Below are 19217 nucleotides of genomic sequence, written 5' to 3' on the forward strand. Positions count from 1 at the left end.
GGTGAAGCAGCAAGATGAGACCACGTTATCCATTAAAAACACCCAACGTCATAATTGTCGTTCTATAGCAGTATATTGAATTTGATACAGCCAGCAGCATTTCTTGTAAATAATGAACAACAATTCCATGAAACAGAACTCAAAAAAAAGCATCAGTCACATAACACAAAAACCATCCTGCCAAGGATGTTGGCATAGAGAGTATGCTTATTAAGTTTGCAGATACCACCAAAATGGGAGGGATTGCAACTGCTTAGGAGGACAGGGTCATAATTCAAAATGATCTGGACAAATTGGAGAAATGGTCTGAGGTAAACCGGATGAAGTTTAATAAAGACAAATGCAAAGTGCTCCACTTAGGAAGGAACAATCAGTTTCACACATACAGAATGGGAAGAGACTGTCTAGGAAGGAGTATGGCAGAAAGAGATCTAGGGGTCATAGTGGACCACAAGCTAAATATGAGTCAACAGTGTGATACTGTTGCAAAAAAAGCAAACGTGATTCTGGGATGCATTAACAGGTGTGTTGTAAACAAGACACGAGAAGTCATTCTTCCGCTCTACTCTGCGCTGGTTAGGCCTCAACTGGAGTATTGTGTCCAGTTCTGGGCACCGCATTTCAAGAAAGATATGGAGAAATTGGAGAGGGTCCAGAGAAGAGCAACAAGAATGATTAAAGGTCTTGAGAACATGACCTATGAAGGAAGGCTGAAAGAATTGGGTTTATTTAGTTTGGAAAAGAGAAGACTGAGAGGGGACATGATAGCAGTTTTCAGGTATCTAAAAGGGTGTCATCAGGAGGAGGGAGAAAACTTGTTCACCTTAGCCTCTAATGATAGAACAAGAAGCAATGGGCTTAAACTGCAGCAAGGGAGATTTAGGTTGGACATTAGGAAAAAGTTCCTAACTGTCAGGGTAGTTAAACACTGGAATAAATTGCCTAGGGAGGTTGTGGAATCTCCATCTCTGGAGACATTTAAGAGTAGGTTAGATAAATGTCTATCAGAGATGGTCTAGACAGTATTTGGTCCTGCCATGAGGGCAGGGGACTGAACTCAATGACCTCTTGAGGTCCCTTCCAGTCCTAGAGTCTATGGGCAGTGGGAATGGGCCCTGCCACTTGGGTAGATGGCAAACTGTAAGATTTCAGTTAGCTGCACCTTTGTATCCTTACAGATCTCTGACTCCAAAGGCAGGGCCAGCCATCTGTCCCAACTTATAACATTCAGCTTTTCACACTTTCCTTCCTTTTGAGACTCCCCAGACGCTTAGGACACCTGAAGGTTCTAATCCACCATATGCTTCACTTGATTTCTGAATTGCACTTCAGCTTTCCTGTTCCAAATAGTCCTCCTTCAAACAAAAAAGCTTTAGTAGAAAAAACATTCATCAGCAGCACATGGTTTTAGCCCAAAGGACAGATACAAATTATGCCAGACTCAGTGCACTGAACATTAATCTACCTTAACCCACTTGCTTCACATTTCAAATACGCAAAACTCCTTGAGGCTTCGACACTACTAGCGCCGAATGTGTTAACAAATCCAGTAGATCCTGCATTACCTATACCTGCACTGAGTTTTATTCAGATTCCATGAAACAGGTTAATAGCATTATAGTAGAGGCCGCACTTGGGTGGGCTACTGTGACTTAAAAAAAAAAAAAAAGTATGCAAAGACTCAAAGTCTTGAAGCAGAAGACTAGGTCATAGTTCATCAAAACTAGAAAGCCTCAATACATCAGTTTGCAATCCTGCATTTCAATGTCAATGGAATGTTGTGAGGATGTCAAAGCAACAGCAAATCATGGGAAAGAACTGAGGTTTAAGAAGAGTGTTTTGAAGGAATTTCCTCATTGCTAGAGAAATCAACCATCCCTAAATGGTAAAATCTTTGAATGCCTTATGCACACAGAGAAATTAAATGATTCGGAGGAAATGACAAACTTTCAACACTTAGGATAAAAAGCCTGAGACTTCATGAGTCCATTAAAAGCTCTATCAAGATACTTCTATGGCAGGTGATGCAAGCATTGCCATCTAACTGCTAACACTACATGAGCATTTACTGTTTGTATTACTGTCATTCCAGGAGCCCTAGTCATGGAACAGGATCCCATTGTGTTAGGTACTGTACAAACAGAACAAAAGGCATTTCTCCATCTTGACTGAATAAAAAATAAAGATGGACCCCAAGAAATAAAAGATTTTTTACTAAGCTAATGGAAACTGCAATGCAACTAAAATTGAAGGAGTTTTCAAGGGAAAGTATCTGACAAAGAAAATAAAGCAAAGCAAGCGCCTCTTTCAAACACTGAATGCCACATACATTAGTGTGGAGATGTGTACCACAAACGAACTCGGGTAGTGATTTCGTTAGACCTGAGAAGCTAAACCTGGCCAGACAAGGTTAACAGCACAGTGTTCAAGGCTAGAAGGGACCATCACATTATCTAGTCTGGCCTCCTGTATATTACAGCCAGTAAACTCCACCCAGTTACCCCTGTATTGAGCCAGCAAACTGCATTATATTAAAGTATTACAGCCCTCAGGAGATCAAACTCTTGTGTGCCACAGGCCAAGAATAGAAGGGACTGAGGTGGGCCAGTGTTGGACAAGACAAAATGGTAAGGAATTTATTTGGTGAGATATACCCAGATGATCCTAGCAGGTGCCATGTGCCGCATGCTACAGAAGAAAGTGAAAAAACCCAAGGTCTCTGCCAAGATGCCCTAGGGAAAAATTCCTCCTTGACCCCAAAAATGCCAATCATTTTTACCCTGAGCATATGAGCAAGACCCACCAGCCAGGCATCTGAGAAAGATTACTATTCTCCATACCACTTCAGAACATAAGCCCACTCCATTTGGTGTCCCTTCTCCAGCCATAGCCTTCACTGAAACTTCAGTGGAAGGAAGAAACAAACACACCCCAGCATACATCGGGGAGGCCCGGAATGATAAGATTCAGGAAGTAAAGGCAGTGATTCACATAGGTGACATTTTTGTTTCAGAGTCAATAGACCCGTACTGTGATAGAGAGCATTGTACTCTTGGGGTGGCATGAGACCAGGGGTCCTGACCACTTGCAATCTTTAAACTTCCTAATGGACTTTTCTCAAGAGTAGGGGGCACTAGCTTGTGTTCTGAGTGATTACATTTTGTCTTATTTTACCTCCAATTTAAGTGGGAGCGAGTATACTGCTTCACTTTGTATCCTAAACAGTAGTGTACTCTGTTCAAAATCCAACGTGCTCTACCCCAGATGTGGCTGCCGTGATTATTATATAATTTGTTACATCCTTGAAAATCCTTCAGGATGAAAGACAAGCAAGATCATCATCATCACTTCAATGACTCTGTGCCATTTTCTTCCTCTAAACACGCATACAAAACTTATTTAGAATTCTGAAAAAATAAGTCACTTCATTTAAATTAATTTATTTTTAGAATATCCCTTTTAATCCTGCATGCATTTTTAGCACAAAAATTGAATTTTATCAGAGCCTCCTTTGTAAAAGTTAGTACTTTACCTATAGTAATGTGGCTGTTTCAACAGTTCCTTTGTTGCATATCCCATGTCTGCTAAACTTTGGCAACACTGTCAGTCAGTGACCGATATAAAGTTCAATAAAAAAGGTTTACTGAATATCCTCTGTTTAATGTAAACAAGGCAGGAGGCAAAATAAAAAGTATATATAGAGAGAGTAAATTATTTTACAGGGCACAGAAAATATTAGTGATCATGGTTGGAAAGCCCTGTATGATATGCATTATATGTATCTGGATTTATCATACAACCCAAAGTACCACGCAATCTGTAGACTTTACATAGTACTTCATTGTAACATTTCTCTAAGACAAATAATGATGTACTTCATAATTGAATGGTAACGGTCTATTCATACAGCAATGCATGGTAGCAAATAATCATGTATTTACAAAGCAATTCCATGATTACTTGTGCCCTGTAAAATCAAGTGTAACAATCTTTACACTAGCAATAGTGTAAGCAAGCTCACGATTTCGGTCCTTACAGATACATAGGTGATGTACAACCAGACTGAAGCTATGCATCAAATCACAGCTCCCGTATTGCACGAATGAACACATTATACGAACATTACATAGACAAGATTTGAACACTAGGAAGATTACAATCATAATGGAAATAGACTAAGGACAAACTTCTGTTCTAGCAGATGTAGCATGTTGCTTATTATAGAAATTTCTACATCAGAGTCTAAATCAAATACATACAATAAATGGCAGAAAAATAAAAACGTGTCCTTATTTACAGAAATGTGCATCAGGGTAAAAATGCAGTTCGAATTTGCTTACTTAACCAAAATTATCCCAGTATTTTCCCCTCAAATATTTCAAAATAATACTCTTAGCCATATTTTTACAAAGGTGATCAACATCTGCAGTTCCCATTGACACTGGAAAAATCTGCGGGTGCTCTGAACTTCTGAGTATCAGGCCATGTTTCTCAGGTGTCCACTTGTGGGTAATAAATAACCACACACGCAAGCATGCACACGCACACACACACTGATCCACTCAATGACATGCATAGGTTCAATGAGTAAAAATATGGAGTTCAACTAATTTTTACTTTTAAAAATAAAAGTGCATAAAAACCAAGAAATAAAACGAAACTATTTCCATCTCTTAAGGAAGAGTCAATCGCTTTTACAAAAATAAATGTCACTGTCACAATTTATGGTAATTATTGTAAGCAGCACCTATACAAACCAGAAGGACTCAAGCTTTCCCTAGCATTGCTTCACTTGTTATCAAGACGGATCAGCTTTTTATAATTTGTGGCCTGAATAATATTTGATTTGCGAAATAATATCACCATGGGTGCTAAACACACTGAAGACTGAATGCTACACAATTACATCTTGAATTTAAAGAATATTTAGAGTGATATCTTATTGTTCAACTGCAAGCATTAAACAATTGGGCTTCTAGCTAGGTAAATCATTTTGCATTTAAAAACTACAGACTCTGCAGTTATCCTTGCATAAACTAACTGATGCAATCCCTTACTGTGTAATTAGCTCCGATAGCAGCAACTGATTCATATTGTCTGGAATGCTCTAATGTGGATTTTTTCTCACTCATTTTTCATAGCATTATGTCTGCTAGAGTTTACATTGTGAATGGGACTTTAGGAGTATTCTAAATATCAGAGGGTTGGGTTTTTTTTAAATAAATAATGAAAACAGGATTAAATTTTGCAGCAAGTGTAATTAAACTCAAGCTAAAACCTAAAACAACAAAGGCCTGATTCAGCAAAGCATTTAAGAACATGCATAACTCCACTGCTGCTCAGCACAACATTTAAACACTGGCTTAACTTCAAGTGTTTTCCTAACTCATTCAGTTTAAATGGGTCTTAAGTAAATGCTTAACTTTAAGCTCATGCTTAAGTGCTTTGCAGAACTGGGGCCTAAATTATCAAAAATGTATGCATTAAACATAAATCTACACATATACATACTTTTTTATACTGTGTGTACAGGCAGGTACATTATATTAATGAAGCTTCTCAAAATGGATCATCTGTAGTACACATTGCACTGAAAAAAATAAGTAAAAAAATCACTTGCTACTTTCCAAATACCCATGTAAAGAACGGGTACAAAGAGAAAGTATCCTTTCTTAAATTCTATTTTACTAAGCTATTTTGGTATGAAAACATTGGGCCACATTCAGCAAAGCTGGTGCATATGGCTGCTAAATCCCAGGCTCCTGCCGCTACCCGCTCTTGAGAACATCTTTCATTCTAGCTGAAGTGCCAGAGTTCTGTTGATGAGAGGACCTGTAGGGAGCTACCGAATCATTTTACTCCGTGGCCACAGCCACTTTTGGGCAATGCTTTTTCTCTTTTGGAGTGGTACTCCATATTTCTATCTGCCTGTAACCCTGTAATTTTCACCAGCAGGACCCTCCACTGGAGTTTATGCTGTGAATAAGTGGTGAATTTAGCCCATTAACTGTGAGAATGTTCAATTTTGTTGGACAAGCCACCTGGTAACTTCAGGAGTTGTTCAAAATCCAGATGCCATCAATGTAAAAAACAGACATCAAAATCATGGAGGGCCAGATTCTGATCCCAGTTAACGCTCATGGAAATCAGGAGGAACATTACTGACTGATTAAATTAGTCCAGATTTACAGTGAAATGAGATCAGAAACTGACACTCACTGTCCAACAGGATATTAAAAAAGACAAAGAAATGGAATATGAACATTAAGGGCTCAATCCTGCTTGGTCTGTCTGTACTACTGTGTCAATATGAAGGTATTCTCCTGTGTAAACAGGCAGGTAGGTCTCTCTACAGAGATCACCAAGAGTGATATGAAGGTTAAGGAGCACATCCAGCCCTCCCAGCTTGCTAGCGCTTCAATGATGATGTCAGCAGCAAGTGCTAGCTGCAGTTATTCAGGAGGAACAGTAGCAAAGTATGCTAGAGTATCCTTGGCCTGCAATGGAAATTCCTGCTCTGGCTGGTAGAATCCACATTGCAAAGAATGCACTGGGGAAACATCTTTGCATCCCAGTGTTGTGAAAACCAGTGGAAAATTTTGGTCCTAAATATTGTGTCATCCCTTTTCTGCTCAAAATGGTATCAGTCACTCTTTTGTCTGGACACTATGGTTACATTCAGACAAGCAATAAAACATTTTTAAAATAACAGAACATTTAGACTGCCAATTTTTCAAGGCACAAAATATTTTTAAATCAATGTTAAATAGCATTTAAAAAAAATACTGGTTTTAGCAACTACTATTAATGACCTGTATAATAGCATCCTTGTAAAGATGACATGGATTAAACAAACTGGAGCTCACATACAAAAATCTAAGGCAAGTCTAGTTACACAGCTGAACTCAGGAGAAATCATTTGGAAAGACAAAGAGCACAGTACTAGAAACATGCATACTTAGGATACGATCGTTGTCTACATACAGGCCCTGATTCACCAACGTATAATTTCATTAATATAAGGAATTACATCAGTCTAAAACTGGAACAACACAGTGATGAATCAGAATTCACCGGCCCAGAATTCACTACAATATAAGAAGATTCACAAAAGTAGAATTCATCCCACATGGATCATATCATACTACATATGCATTTTTCATCCTCTCTCCGATGTGATACCATTCTGTTGGGATCACTGACATGGCAGTGTCCTGTAATGCCATACGTACAGGCGTGCTGCTTTACTCTTTTCCTTTCATATTTTCAACTGAAGAGAAAAAACTTATGACATGAAAACATTAGAGAAATAGCTTGATATTTTAAAAAGTAATAGGGATCACATAAGACAATTTAAGTATATGAGCCCCAGAGCATATCAAAAATCCTTACCCCCTAAAATGTTGTTAAAACAATGGCCTGGTAACCAAAGTTCTGAAGTTTGTGGCTCTTCAGACATTTTTTTCAGTTCTTCAAACAGTGACTGGAAATGTTGTTTTGTCTGCCCTGAAGTCCCTTTGATTGCATCCTGGGTTCAATGTCCATTTGATTACATCTCCATCAGAGTGCAGAGTGCGCCAAGAAATCAGGAACAGTGGCCAAGAACTCACCCTCCACTGCCATCCATAACAACTGTCAAATTACATCAACTCTTTGTTAGAAGGCTCTCTCTCTTCTTGTTTGGTGAAGTCAATAGTCTTTTTTGACTGAAACACGCTCGATTTTGTAGCCCAGTCACTTCAAGTGGCTGCTTAGGGTGTAGATGAGGCATGATATTTCACAAATGCAATCGCTGCTAGCTCTTTACAGAACTCTTCCAGTACAATCACACCCTCCAGCAACGTCATGTGGTCAATACTGAGAAAGAAAAAAACAACAGGAGCTAAGGAGAAGCCGGACACAAAAACAGTTTGTGTGGAGGATTTGAGATGTATTTACTTACATGGGCCCTTCAGGCTCCAATCCAAGCAGACGCTTTCTGACCAGCAGAAGTTTGGGAGTGAAATCTGGTATGCGCTGGATCCTCACCATAAGATCTCCAACAACCTGCAAATCACACAGAGGCAAAGTAGTAGTATATGAAGTGAAAGCCAAAGAAACAGCCAATGAGAGTTCAAATAATGATCAACTTATAAGGTTGTTAATTCATCTTTACAATTGCCCAACATGGGTGAGAGATATTCAGAATCTTTTTGCCACTGAATCCCTCAGGCTCAGACTGATCTAGTTTCCCAGCCGTCTACAGCATACCCTTATGTTATTTCAGAGTGCCATGGCAACCGGGCAGCTTGCCCCTGGGCTGGAGAGCCTGAGGCTAAGCCAGTGCTGATTACAAGATGAGACCCAGCTGAGAGGAATCAAATGCTTCCAATAAATAAGGCAGCAGGAAGCTGCAGGTGGTTGTATAGTTCAGATTTCCCAAGGCAGGAAGCTTGGTTAGTAACCTGAGAAAGCTCAGGAAAGAGGCGACTGAGTGGACCTGGGACTGGTGAGGAGCAGCAGCTACAAGGAACAAGTTTGGCTCCTTCAGAGCCCTAGCCAGATAAAGCCTATGAGTGACAGCAAAGAGCTCAAAGGAAGAGCAGCGCTAGAAGCGGACTGCAGAGTGAAGATGGAGGGAGAGAGGGTCTCCCAAGGTCATCCCTGAGGAAGGGACAGTCTTCCTGGAAGGGCAATGCCCTGTTTAAGGGTGGGTGGAGATTTCTTATGTGTTTGATTTTGGCAAAATTGTTAACTTAATTAAAAACCCAGACCCCATGAAGGGCCCTGACTTTGTTTAGAGAGCCCTGAGTAAGGGGAAAGAGGGGCAGGGCACTGCAGAGGCCATGAGGAAGCACTTGGGTGGCAGCCATCATACTACAGTCATCTTCACATAACACAATGCCCCTGATGGGTGGAGGAACTGAACTTAGGGATTTCTGAATCTAAAATCATGTGCCTTTGGGTTGTACAGACTCGTAAACCAATTTGAAACCTAGTTGCTAGACAGTGTTGGTGCATAAGGACTAAAAACATTAGTAGGACTTAGAGATGTGTGAACAACTGATGAATGGAGACTTGAAGTCCCAATAACTGTAGGCCCAATTCACTGCTCTGTGAATAGGTGGAACTCTGTTGACTCCACAGTTATCTTAGTGGTTAATTTGGATTCCCAAAAAATATTGGTATAGGAAACTAGCCAATAGCTTATTGGCTTTAGGGACTGCAGAAGGGGTGATGGACATCATCTTGTGCAAAAACCCAGTTCGAGCAGCTTATGTTGGTGTTTGACCACACAACAGTGGCTTAAATCAAATCAAGTAAAGGAAGCCAGAGGCCATAAATGTCATATAAACAAGTCAAAAAGCCCTTGGCCCTCAGGGCTTCTATCTCATCTACCTCCCTTGTGCTTCCTGCGGGTTCTAAATCTCTCAGTGGTAACATGGTGCTAGCTCCTCTGGCAGAGAGCTGTTGCTCCCTGGACATCTCAAGCTCTTCTGCCCCTGCTCCTTTTCATCCTCTTCCTCCTTCTTTATATGTGGGCTTGCAGTGATTAGCTACAGCCATTGGGGACCAGTTCTCTTCATAATTGACATTTCTCAGAGGATCCCCAGGGGAGCTGGTTTTGCTGTCTGCAGGCAGGAAGGGTTCTTAACATGTTCCTGCCTATATTTTGAGTGTGGTTTGCAGACCTCTTCGTACCTGGTACTAGAGGGAGAGATGAGATCAGAGAGAGATATGGGAGACTTGAGGGAAGTATAGCAATTTTATAGTGGACATGGATTGGCAGTTGGGTTACAGGCAGGATAGGATGAATTAATCAGGCTTGAACGGGAGATGATGATATGCTGTAGCATTCCATCCAAAAGCACAGCATGTTCAGGAGTGTAATTGACTTGTGCCTCAATAAAACCAGCTCTTTCACAATCCAGTTCTAGTGCAGACATATGCCTGTACTTATGGCATTACAGGACACTGCCATGTCAATGATTCCAACAGGATCCATTCAGAATTAAAACAACTTTATTTCAGGATTAAAGGTAAAACCTTGAAAGAAATCATTTTACATCCACATCTTTGAAACTTAGCAAACATGGCAAGTAAAAGAATTTCAGAGACCAATGGAAAGTAAATAGATTTACTGAAAAGTGTATTCTCCAGTGTTACTTGGTATGAAAATCCATATTCAGGTCCTTTAGCATTCATTACAAAGCTATTAAGTTTATCATCACTGTAGCTACATATAAATGTTAGATGGTCATTTACTCACCCTGACAATAACGGAAAACAGAGATCGACAGCCTGAAGCCAGATTTACATAGGGATCCAAAAGGTATTCGTGGATGTGTGGATGGGGAAACAGGGATAGTTTGGACAATACTGATGTAACTTGTAAATTTACATCGTATGGCTGCGAACAGACAAAAGGACATTATTTGTTATTTTCATTATGACTCCCTCTTCATCTACCCATGCTTATGCAGCTACTTTCCTCTAAATCATAGGTATCAAGTCAGACCCAAATCCTCTCATCCCCACAACAGACTCACAACACACCTGAGGTGTATCAGCCCTGGACTTTCCCGCTCTTGCAAGCTGCATCATTACCTAATATATCAGATGCAGGAGTTGAGGCTGGCTACAGAAGTGTAATGGACTGAAAGTAGCTACGCCCTAGCTGCATTATACACATGCTCTTGAGATCTGATCGCTAATAAATTGTCGTAACAGAAGAAACTCATCAACAGATTACATGGTAATGGGAGCCATATAAAGACCTAAGATAGGTAGATATAAGTTAACTAAAATTTTCCTCACAATAATAAACAAATGATTAGTGTCAAAAAGATTTCTACATGAAAGAAACAATAGGGTAGGAATGTGACCAGTTCGCAATGGCTACTACTCAGGCTCTTTGCTATTGAACGGAAAGTCTATAATTGCCAACGTTTACATGTGTTTTCATTGTGTGACTTCACACTTGAAAATCCTTTTTTAACTGTTTTTATTTGCTATGGGGATCTTTATAGCTCTGCCAAGGCCTTCACTGATATCTACGTTATATATCTGGACAAAGCTCACAACACTTGCGAAGGCAGGACCATGCTGCAGTGGGAAAAAAACCCAGAATGAATGGCTGTGGAATTATCACTTACAGAAGTACTGTTGGCATTAACTGTGTAGCAGACCATCAAAGTGGTCGAGAAACTCACCAGAAAAACCACAGAATGATACAGAGTGAGAGCGTTTACCAGCTGCCCCATAGTTAGTGAGAATTCTCAGGAAAGTCAGGAGACAACTAACAATAACCATGTGCTGAGGCAGCAATTACAGAGGCTAGTTATAGAAGCTGTTGCTGTCAAAACTAGAGGGAGTATTGTGATAGTTGGGCCTGCAAACGTACCCTAATTGTGAGCTCAACTGTACAAAGTGAGTGAAAGTTAATAAAATGCCACAATAACCTATAACAACAAATATTGATGGGAAAAGGTACAAAAACAAGACAAATGAAATTAGACCAAACAAAAAGGCTTTCTGATATAACTCAATACCTGTATTAAGATAATAACTGGAAAACAAAAACAGTGAGAGATCAATGAACCAAAATTGTTATGTCAGAAATTAGGCCTAATATGTGGACAAAAGAATAAGGGGATGGGCTATTCTACTCTCATCACTCCCCTTCGCTGCTCTTCAAGATAGAGACTTTGGGGATAAAAACTAGCTACTAGAACAAGCTTTACCATCATGGCTGCCATCCCCACCATCTCCTGGGAGAATGGATCTTCATCCTAATCCTGACCAAACCCAGTCAGAGAGGGAGCCAGATGACATCGCCACCTGCTCCAGCTCAATCCCGAATAGTACTTGGGGCATGAGACCTTGTCACGCCCCACCCTCCCCAGTGTCTTCTTTTCCTCCCCACACTTCTCCTTTTGCCTTCTGTCTAATAAGACTCTGGCTCAGCCAGCCAAAACTGCATATTTTGCAACAGTGTTGTAAGCCTGTGACCAGAAACGGGCAGCTAAAAGCTATGCCCTACCTAAACAGATCTATGCTGATACACGTTTGCCAGGTCTCCCGGTGGCTGATAAGACCATGTGCTGGGCCTGTGTTTGTCCAGCGGTGAGACTGCAAGTGAGAGTCAACAGCAGAAACAGAAACTGCATTTTTTTCTCTTTGCTGTATCATTAATAAAAGGTTAAAAGGATGTTTAATGGAGTGTTTTCCATGGTACTAAGCAGGCAGAGGTCTCTGTATACCAAATCTTGTATGCCATTTAATATTGGACAGTTTCAGGTCAGATTAACACCTTTGACTCTCTGGACCCATTTGTTCCATCAAAATGAATATGACTGTATGAAAAACAGGAAGAAGGAACCTAGAGGTGCAAAGAGAAGTTCTGTTACAGTAAAATTAATGGTGATGTATGGTTGTAGCTTAAGACAAAGCAGGCCTGAATTAGGAGGCTTCTCTTAGCTCACTTTTAGGAGCCAACCTTGTGAAACTATTGAGCACCCTCAGCTTCCACTGAAGCCAAAGGCAGGTATGGGCAATTAGCACCTTGCAGAATTGATCTCTAATATTTTGGGTTAATTTACATCTTTAGTAACAGATTTAGATTCTGTTTCAGAGTGTGTGTGCACACATGCCTACACATCGTGACAAAGCTCTGATCTTGTCTCCATGGGTCCCGCGTTTCCTAGCGGATTTCACTAGCCTCAGAGGCTCAGTGTGACCCTCCACGTAGCCCATCTCTCTCTAGAGGCAAGGGTCACAGCCTACTGAGCCATTTTCATCATCAGCCAGCAAGGGAGGTAAGAAGCTATCATCCTTGTACAGTCTCTGTTGTCTCCCAGTCTCTGTGCTTAATCGGGGAGGGGAATGAAAGGGAGGAGCCCGGGCTCACCCTTTACTTTGGGCTCCAGCCCAGGGACCCTAACAGTATCAGCTATGGTAGCTGACTTTTAGAAACAGGACACATACAATTCTCTGGGCCACTTCCCTACAGCAGCCCCCACTTCCTCAGTATCTACTTCACCCTTGTCTCAGGGCCTCCTTCCCTGTGCCTGATATGGTCTGCATTCTCAGTCTCTCCAACAGCACGGCCTCCTCCTCCTCCATCTCCTGACCCCCTGCCCCCACCACACACACCTGACTAACTGGGAGGCTTTTAACTAGTTTCAGCCAGCCCCTGATTGGCTTCAGGTGTCCCAATCAACCTAGATGTCCTTTCTGCCTTCTGGGAAGATCTTAATTGGCCCCAGATGTCTTAATTGACCTGGAGCAGCTGCCATTCGCTTATCTTGGTAACAGGGATTTGTTTAGCCTGTGGCTAATATATCTGTCTCCCACTACTTTACTATAGCCATCTGGCCTTGCCTCGTCACAATATATAATTTAAATATCTGGACACCATTCAATGTTCGTGGATTTAAATACTCTTCTCTGGAAGGTGGTGTTTTTGAGTTTTTTTTAAAACCACATACAGTTTGAAGTCTCAGAATTCTCTCTAACACTTGTTTAACATATGGATGTGCATCTTGGACTGCATCCTCCAACAAATACATGCCATTATCAGCATTTTGCATTCTAGTGGGCATCTTTCAGCCTGAATTTTAGAGAAACACTTTAAAATCACTGTCATCTCTGTTTTCAGGCAGCACTCAAACTACTTATTTTATTTTAATCTGAAATCACAAGTCAGCTATCATACCTATGGCCCCGTTTCTAATTTAAGGGACAGATGATTTTATATGCAATGCAAATGATAAATAATAATAACCGTGCAATGGGAATTATTTTTCTACCTTAGCCTCCATCTGTAAAATGTTGATAATGATACTTTGGCCTACTTTGTAAAATATGCAAGATCTCTTGGTGAAAAGTGCTATGAAAGAGCTAGATCTTGTGATTAATATTATTTGGAAGATTGCTGCAACTGCATGGAGCGCTGTTGATTTCAATGCCGGATCAGTGCCCAAGAATCTTTGTAGTTCGAGCTCAGCCTTGGGTTAAATCAGGTTGAGAATTTCAGGATCCCCCAGGTGAGAACACAGTTTTATGCACCATTCTTTGGGAATAGCCGTTAAAGAAGTATCTATTAAAGAAATAGCAGAAAATCTCTCTAGAATAAGATTAAAGTGCTGTTGACTTTTCCTCAATGACTGCTAACTACACTGACACATATATTAAAAAGACAGAGATAGGAAAATGTGAAATACAAAATCATGTTTAAGGCTTGTACTTATTTATCTTCTTTCACTTTTATGTACTAGGAAGAACACCCACAGGTAGCCAGGCCATCTAGTGACAGCACCAAGTATGCAAGTTGGAGTAGAAGATTTGGATGTGGGGCTAGGAAACCTCCAAGATCAGTCCCTCGTGCAGGAAGTATTTTGTGCTGCTTTCTAGTAACCTTTTTACCCCAAACAAACCCTAACCAAATGCAAAAGGCAGTACTATCAAGTACTGAAGGAAGCTCCTGCCTTCCTTGATAAGAAAGATTTTCAGGGAAAAGGATGTAATCAATGGGTAGCTTTAAGAGGATTCCCTCAACCCACAAAGCGAATCCATTTCCATGAAACCTGTATCTTCATCACAGCTTTTATTTGTTCCTGGTGCTTATTCCTCAGCTAGTGATTATCTCCACGCAGGAATCCCATTGGGAGAGAGGTGATATTCTAACTCAGCACAAAAATCTCAAAACAGTTGGATGATCTTTCTAAAATGATTGGCAGTGGAATACTTAATGCTGACATTTTAAATGTCATCATTATATTTCAGAGATAATACCCCACTGAAGTGTGAGGGACCAGTTAACACCTCTCTTCTATGTTTTTAATCACATGCCATTCAAAGGGGGATTCAAGTACCTTACAGATTAGTTGAAATAAATGTACAAACTTCTTTGTTCTCTCTCCAACCCTAGCCAATGGGAATTATATTTGTCTATCAGCCTCCATCTGTACGATGGGGATACAGGTTGGTACTTGCCTTCCTTTGCAAACAGCTTTAGGAGACGCTGTGTAAGAGCTAGGTATTAGGAGGATTATAATCTGGAGGTGGTGTTCTTGTGGGACAGGCAAGTCCAAGTGTGATTTACATGTCATTCTGAAGGCACAAATGTTCCTGCTCTATGTTCACCCTGATTTCTTGAAGAAGCAAATTCCACAGTGTGAGTCCAGCTACTGTCAAAGCTCACAAGTTTCCAGTGCCTGCATTTCCCTCTTGAAGTTGACAGTTCCACTGCTGGAGAGGAATAGAGCTGCTGTGTGAAGTCCTTGGTCATCTGAGCCAATGAATCCCATGAAGGGCTCTGAAGAGAAGATGACTGAAACCCTGAATATAACCCAGTATTTAATGAGGAGACAGTGAAGCGCAGGAATGATGTGCTCTCAGCAGGCTGGGCTGCTCAGACAGAGACAGACTGCTGAGTTTTGAACTAGCTGGACCTCTAAGGGCTGTAGTTTCTTCTCACAGAGCTACTGTTTCTGTCTCCTTGTCAGCAGACTCAGAAAGACAAGTGCATCAAGTAAGAGCCAAAATTATTTTTTTCACAACCACAGGAGCTACAAATGTAACATTTTAAATGAAATTTTAAGTGTGTCAGGAACAAATGGGCCTACCGGAGAACTGCTTCTATGATATACCTGCCAGAAGCCGTTCAATCCAACCTATTTCTACAACAAACAAAGCTTTCTAACTGGAGGAAGGGAAGAAAACACAGGCCCAGATAAGCTTTTAAGAAACAAAGAGCCTAGCTTCTTGCAAGCATACTGTATATTACTAACAAGGGGCTGCAGAGTGGTCCAGTGGACAGACCCATTGGACAGGGACTGAGGAGATCTGGATTCTATTCTACTACCGCTCTGCCACTGGCCTGATTGGGGTACTTTGGACAAGTCACTTCACCTCTCTGTCCCTCAACTGCCTCATCTGTTAATGAAGATAATAACACTTGTGACATATTGCAATGCCATGCAGTATCTTTGGGGACCACTGTATTACATTTATAGATGGTTTATATATGATTGTGTTCTACTCCTTGGGAAAGAGTTACAACAGCTCTTCCAGGAACTAAAACCAGTAAGAGGTAATTATTCTTGGGACTGTTGAGAACTCCAAAAAAGCAGCACCCCTTGGGGTAGTTTGCATATATTGGTTCAGACTGGGTTTTCCAAGGTGTGTCTACATTGCATCTGGGAGTGAACACCCATGCAAATCTGTGCAAGCAGCGTTTGAGCTAGTGCACTGAAAACAGCAATGTGGACATGGCAGTCTGAGTTAGAGCTCGGACTCTCAAGTCTAGGGGATCAGGTGGGCTTGAGAGCCTGAGCTGCTACCCAAGATGCCATGTCCACATTGCTATTTTTAGTGTGCAAGCTCAAGCCTTGCTAGTGCGAGTCTGTCTACCTGGGCTGGGAGGCTTGGTCCCAGCTGCAGCTTGGAAATACCCTAAGAGACTAGGAAACAACAAAAGGGCTTTTGATAGAAAATGATGATCTTGAACTGATTTGTGGTCTTCCTTTTGATTCAACAAACTCACAGGACCTTGGGGGATCCTAGCGCTTGCTGAAGGGTTGGAGAGACCAACACTTCTCAAAGCCCATCGCTGGAATGGGGGGTGACCGCTGGTAAGCTTTTAGTAAGCATGCAGGGATTTTATTGCTTTTTTCTTAAAAATAAATGCACTCTGCTGAGAAAGAGCTGTGTGGTACACTGTTCATTGCCCTTGGAGAGAATGCAATGCACAGGTGTTGACCATTAGGCAGAACCACTTGCTGGGGATATCCGAGTATAAGGCAGGGACTGTGCAGCCTGAAAAACCAGGACGAGACGGGAATGGGACCATGGTCCCTGCCCAGAGACAGGTGATGGCTGGAGTTCTGAGACCTGCCAGGGAGGTACTGGAATGGACCATGGAGGGGGTATTCAGGTGCAGTTACCCCTGAAACTGCAACAATATTTACCTCTTTTGTAAAGCAGTTTGATATCGAATCATGAAGAGTGCTAAATAAAAGCTATGGATTAATTAATTTATTATGATAAAGCCTAAAGGAAGACTAACACAATCTGTAAGCAGAACTGAATGTTTTCCTAAACTTGTCATTTGCTGCGGACCTTTAAATAACCATACACCATATCAAATCTGTCACTTTCATCTGACTTGATAGAACCAACATTTTATTTTTCTGGGTTACATTAGCACTTCACTATCAATTATCCCCAGGGCAAGTTTCAATTTGGCTTTAAGTGTGGGCTTTTTGGTAGGAAATAGCTTTAGCAATTCACGCTTGCTGGTGGACTGAGGCAGTTTGTTTTAATTCTTTTGGAGTCAAGTATTGTTTTTAACACCACAGACCATGACATCTTGCCTGACTAACTCAGAAATTCTGCCATGCTGACAGGTACTATATCAAATTGACATTGTGCTTCAATAACCGATGCTATTTTTGTTTTAATAGTAGGTATCTGTTCCTCTGATATCCCGTAGGGATATATTCTGGTCCCTTTATTCGCTACAATTTATGTCTCATCACTGAGATAAGATTTTCATATGTATAAGATTAGCTTTTCCAAAAAGCAGATGACACTCAGATCTGTTATTTAAAACCAGTATTGCTTTAGTTAATAACGTGCAGAATACATATTTACTGGAAGCAAGACCCTGGGAGCACACACAATGTTCTTTAACTTAATCTGGATACAAGAGGTCAGACAGATACAAAATCCACATGCTAGAGGAATATTTCCCTGTTTCCTTCAAAATGTAAAATTTCTCATAGCCCCCAAATTGCAGTGAACTAGGTCAAAGGACTGAAATATTAAAGTTCAGTAGCTCACGGTATATATGTACACATAGGTTTACTTGCTTTGAGATTCATATCAATCCTATTTAACATGGAAAACATTCAGTATTAAGTAATGCATTAAGCATCGAACCTGATCTATTAAAAAAACAAAACAAGGAAAACCAATGTTAAGGCTGAAAACATGTCCTCGGCATACTGTGCCCAGATAGAGCAGACAGAACTGAAAATGACACAACCCCGAGATAGAGTGGTGTAGCAATGAAAGTGTTTCAGCGTTATTTTTCAATCTCCTGAGTTTTACAAATTATCATCACATCGCATTTTTCTCAAAGCACACTCCCATGGCAGATCTGCTGTGCACGGTTGCCCTTCTGCCACGATCCCTGATCTGTCTACTTCTGCTCCTGACCAAAAGTGGTACACCCTCACAGGAGATCTGGTACCAGCAGCATCTAGTTTTACGCTTGGAGCTAGCTGCAGAGGGAAACTGAATAGTCTCACATGCTTAGAAGAATATTATCTGTGATATTACTTAACCCACCTTGCGTCTCTAATACCATATCCTTCGCCTGTAAAGGATCTACAGCAACACCACCTGTAAAGCATCCCACATAGCACTACTGAGGGAATAATTTATGTTTCAGGCCTTGTCTTAACTAGGAAAAAAAGGTGTGTTCCTAACTTGAGGCAGCTAACTGGAGTTAACTAACTTGTGATAAAATCCTAGTGAAGACAAGACTGTTTATAGTTTTCACATCAATCGACCCACTAACTTGTGTACAAACTATAAACAGTCTTGTCTTCACTAGGATTTTACCTCAAATTAGTTATTGCCAGTGATATGCTACTGCATATCAAGTTAAAAAAAACAAGTTGTGTTGATAAGTGAAGATGCAGCCATAAAGGAGAGAGAAAAAGGCAGAAAGGAGAGGAGATGAATACAAAGGAGGGAGGGGGGGAAGAGCGATTGGTAGTGGAGGAAGGGTGTTAAGATAGAAAAAGTGAAACAGGGTTAACCAAAAAGGATTTCTTTTCTATCCAGAATTATATTCTGTAAATTCCACTATATTAATCTGGACCTCATCTATTAGACTCGTTTTTTCAGCAAGAAGTGCCAGTCAAATACACAGCCAATTTGTTCACCCCTGATAACCACATTTTTAACATTGGTACATAGCGAAACGGTGGAGAGACCTATTTTTAAAGTGATCCGTTGGGGGCTTAGAAAAAGTACCCCCTAGAAATTTCCTTGCACCATTGGTATGAGGAGAATATTTATTCTAGCCCTGAAAAACCCTGTGGGAAACACTGTGGATGATATAGTAATACAGTTTGGATTTTAATTTGCAGCACAGTGCTTTGAGAACAATATTATATAGTAAAGTTTATTAAAATATAGGAGATCTAGACTGTAAAATACTC

General features: G+C 40.8%; 1 protein-coding gene across 1 annotated transcript in view; it reads right to left on the bottom strand.

Annotated features, from left to right (window-relative positions):
- Positions 1-3424: 3424 nt before the first annotated feature.
- Positions 3425-19217, bottom strand: part of FHIP2A (FHF complex subunit HOOK interacting protein 2A) — a 51033-nt gene continuing 35240 nt past the window's right edge. Inside the window, exons 15-17 of the mRNA XM_032764158.2 lie at positions 10250-10390; positions 7943-8046; positions 3425-7857 (exon numbers count right to left, since the gene is read on the bottom strand). Of these exons, the coding sequence (XP_032620049.1) occupies positions 7752-7857; positions 7943-8046; positions 10250-10390 (351 nt within the window). The 3' untranslated portion in view covers positions 3425-7751. The remainder of the gene's footprint in view (positions 7858-7942; positions 8047-10249; positions 10391-19217) is intronic.

Source organism: Chelonoidis abingdonii, chromosome 15 (assembly GCF_003597395.2).
Source record: "Chelonoidis abingdonii isolate Lonesome George chromosome 15, CheloAbing_2.0, whole genome shotgun sequence".
Lineage (NCBI taxonomy): Eukaryota > Metazoa > Chordata > Testudines > Testudinidae > Chelonoidis > Chelonoidis abingdonii.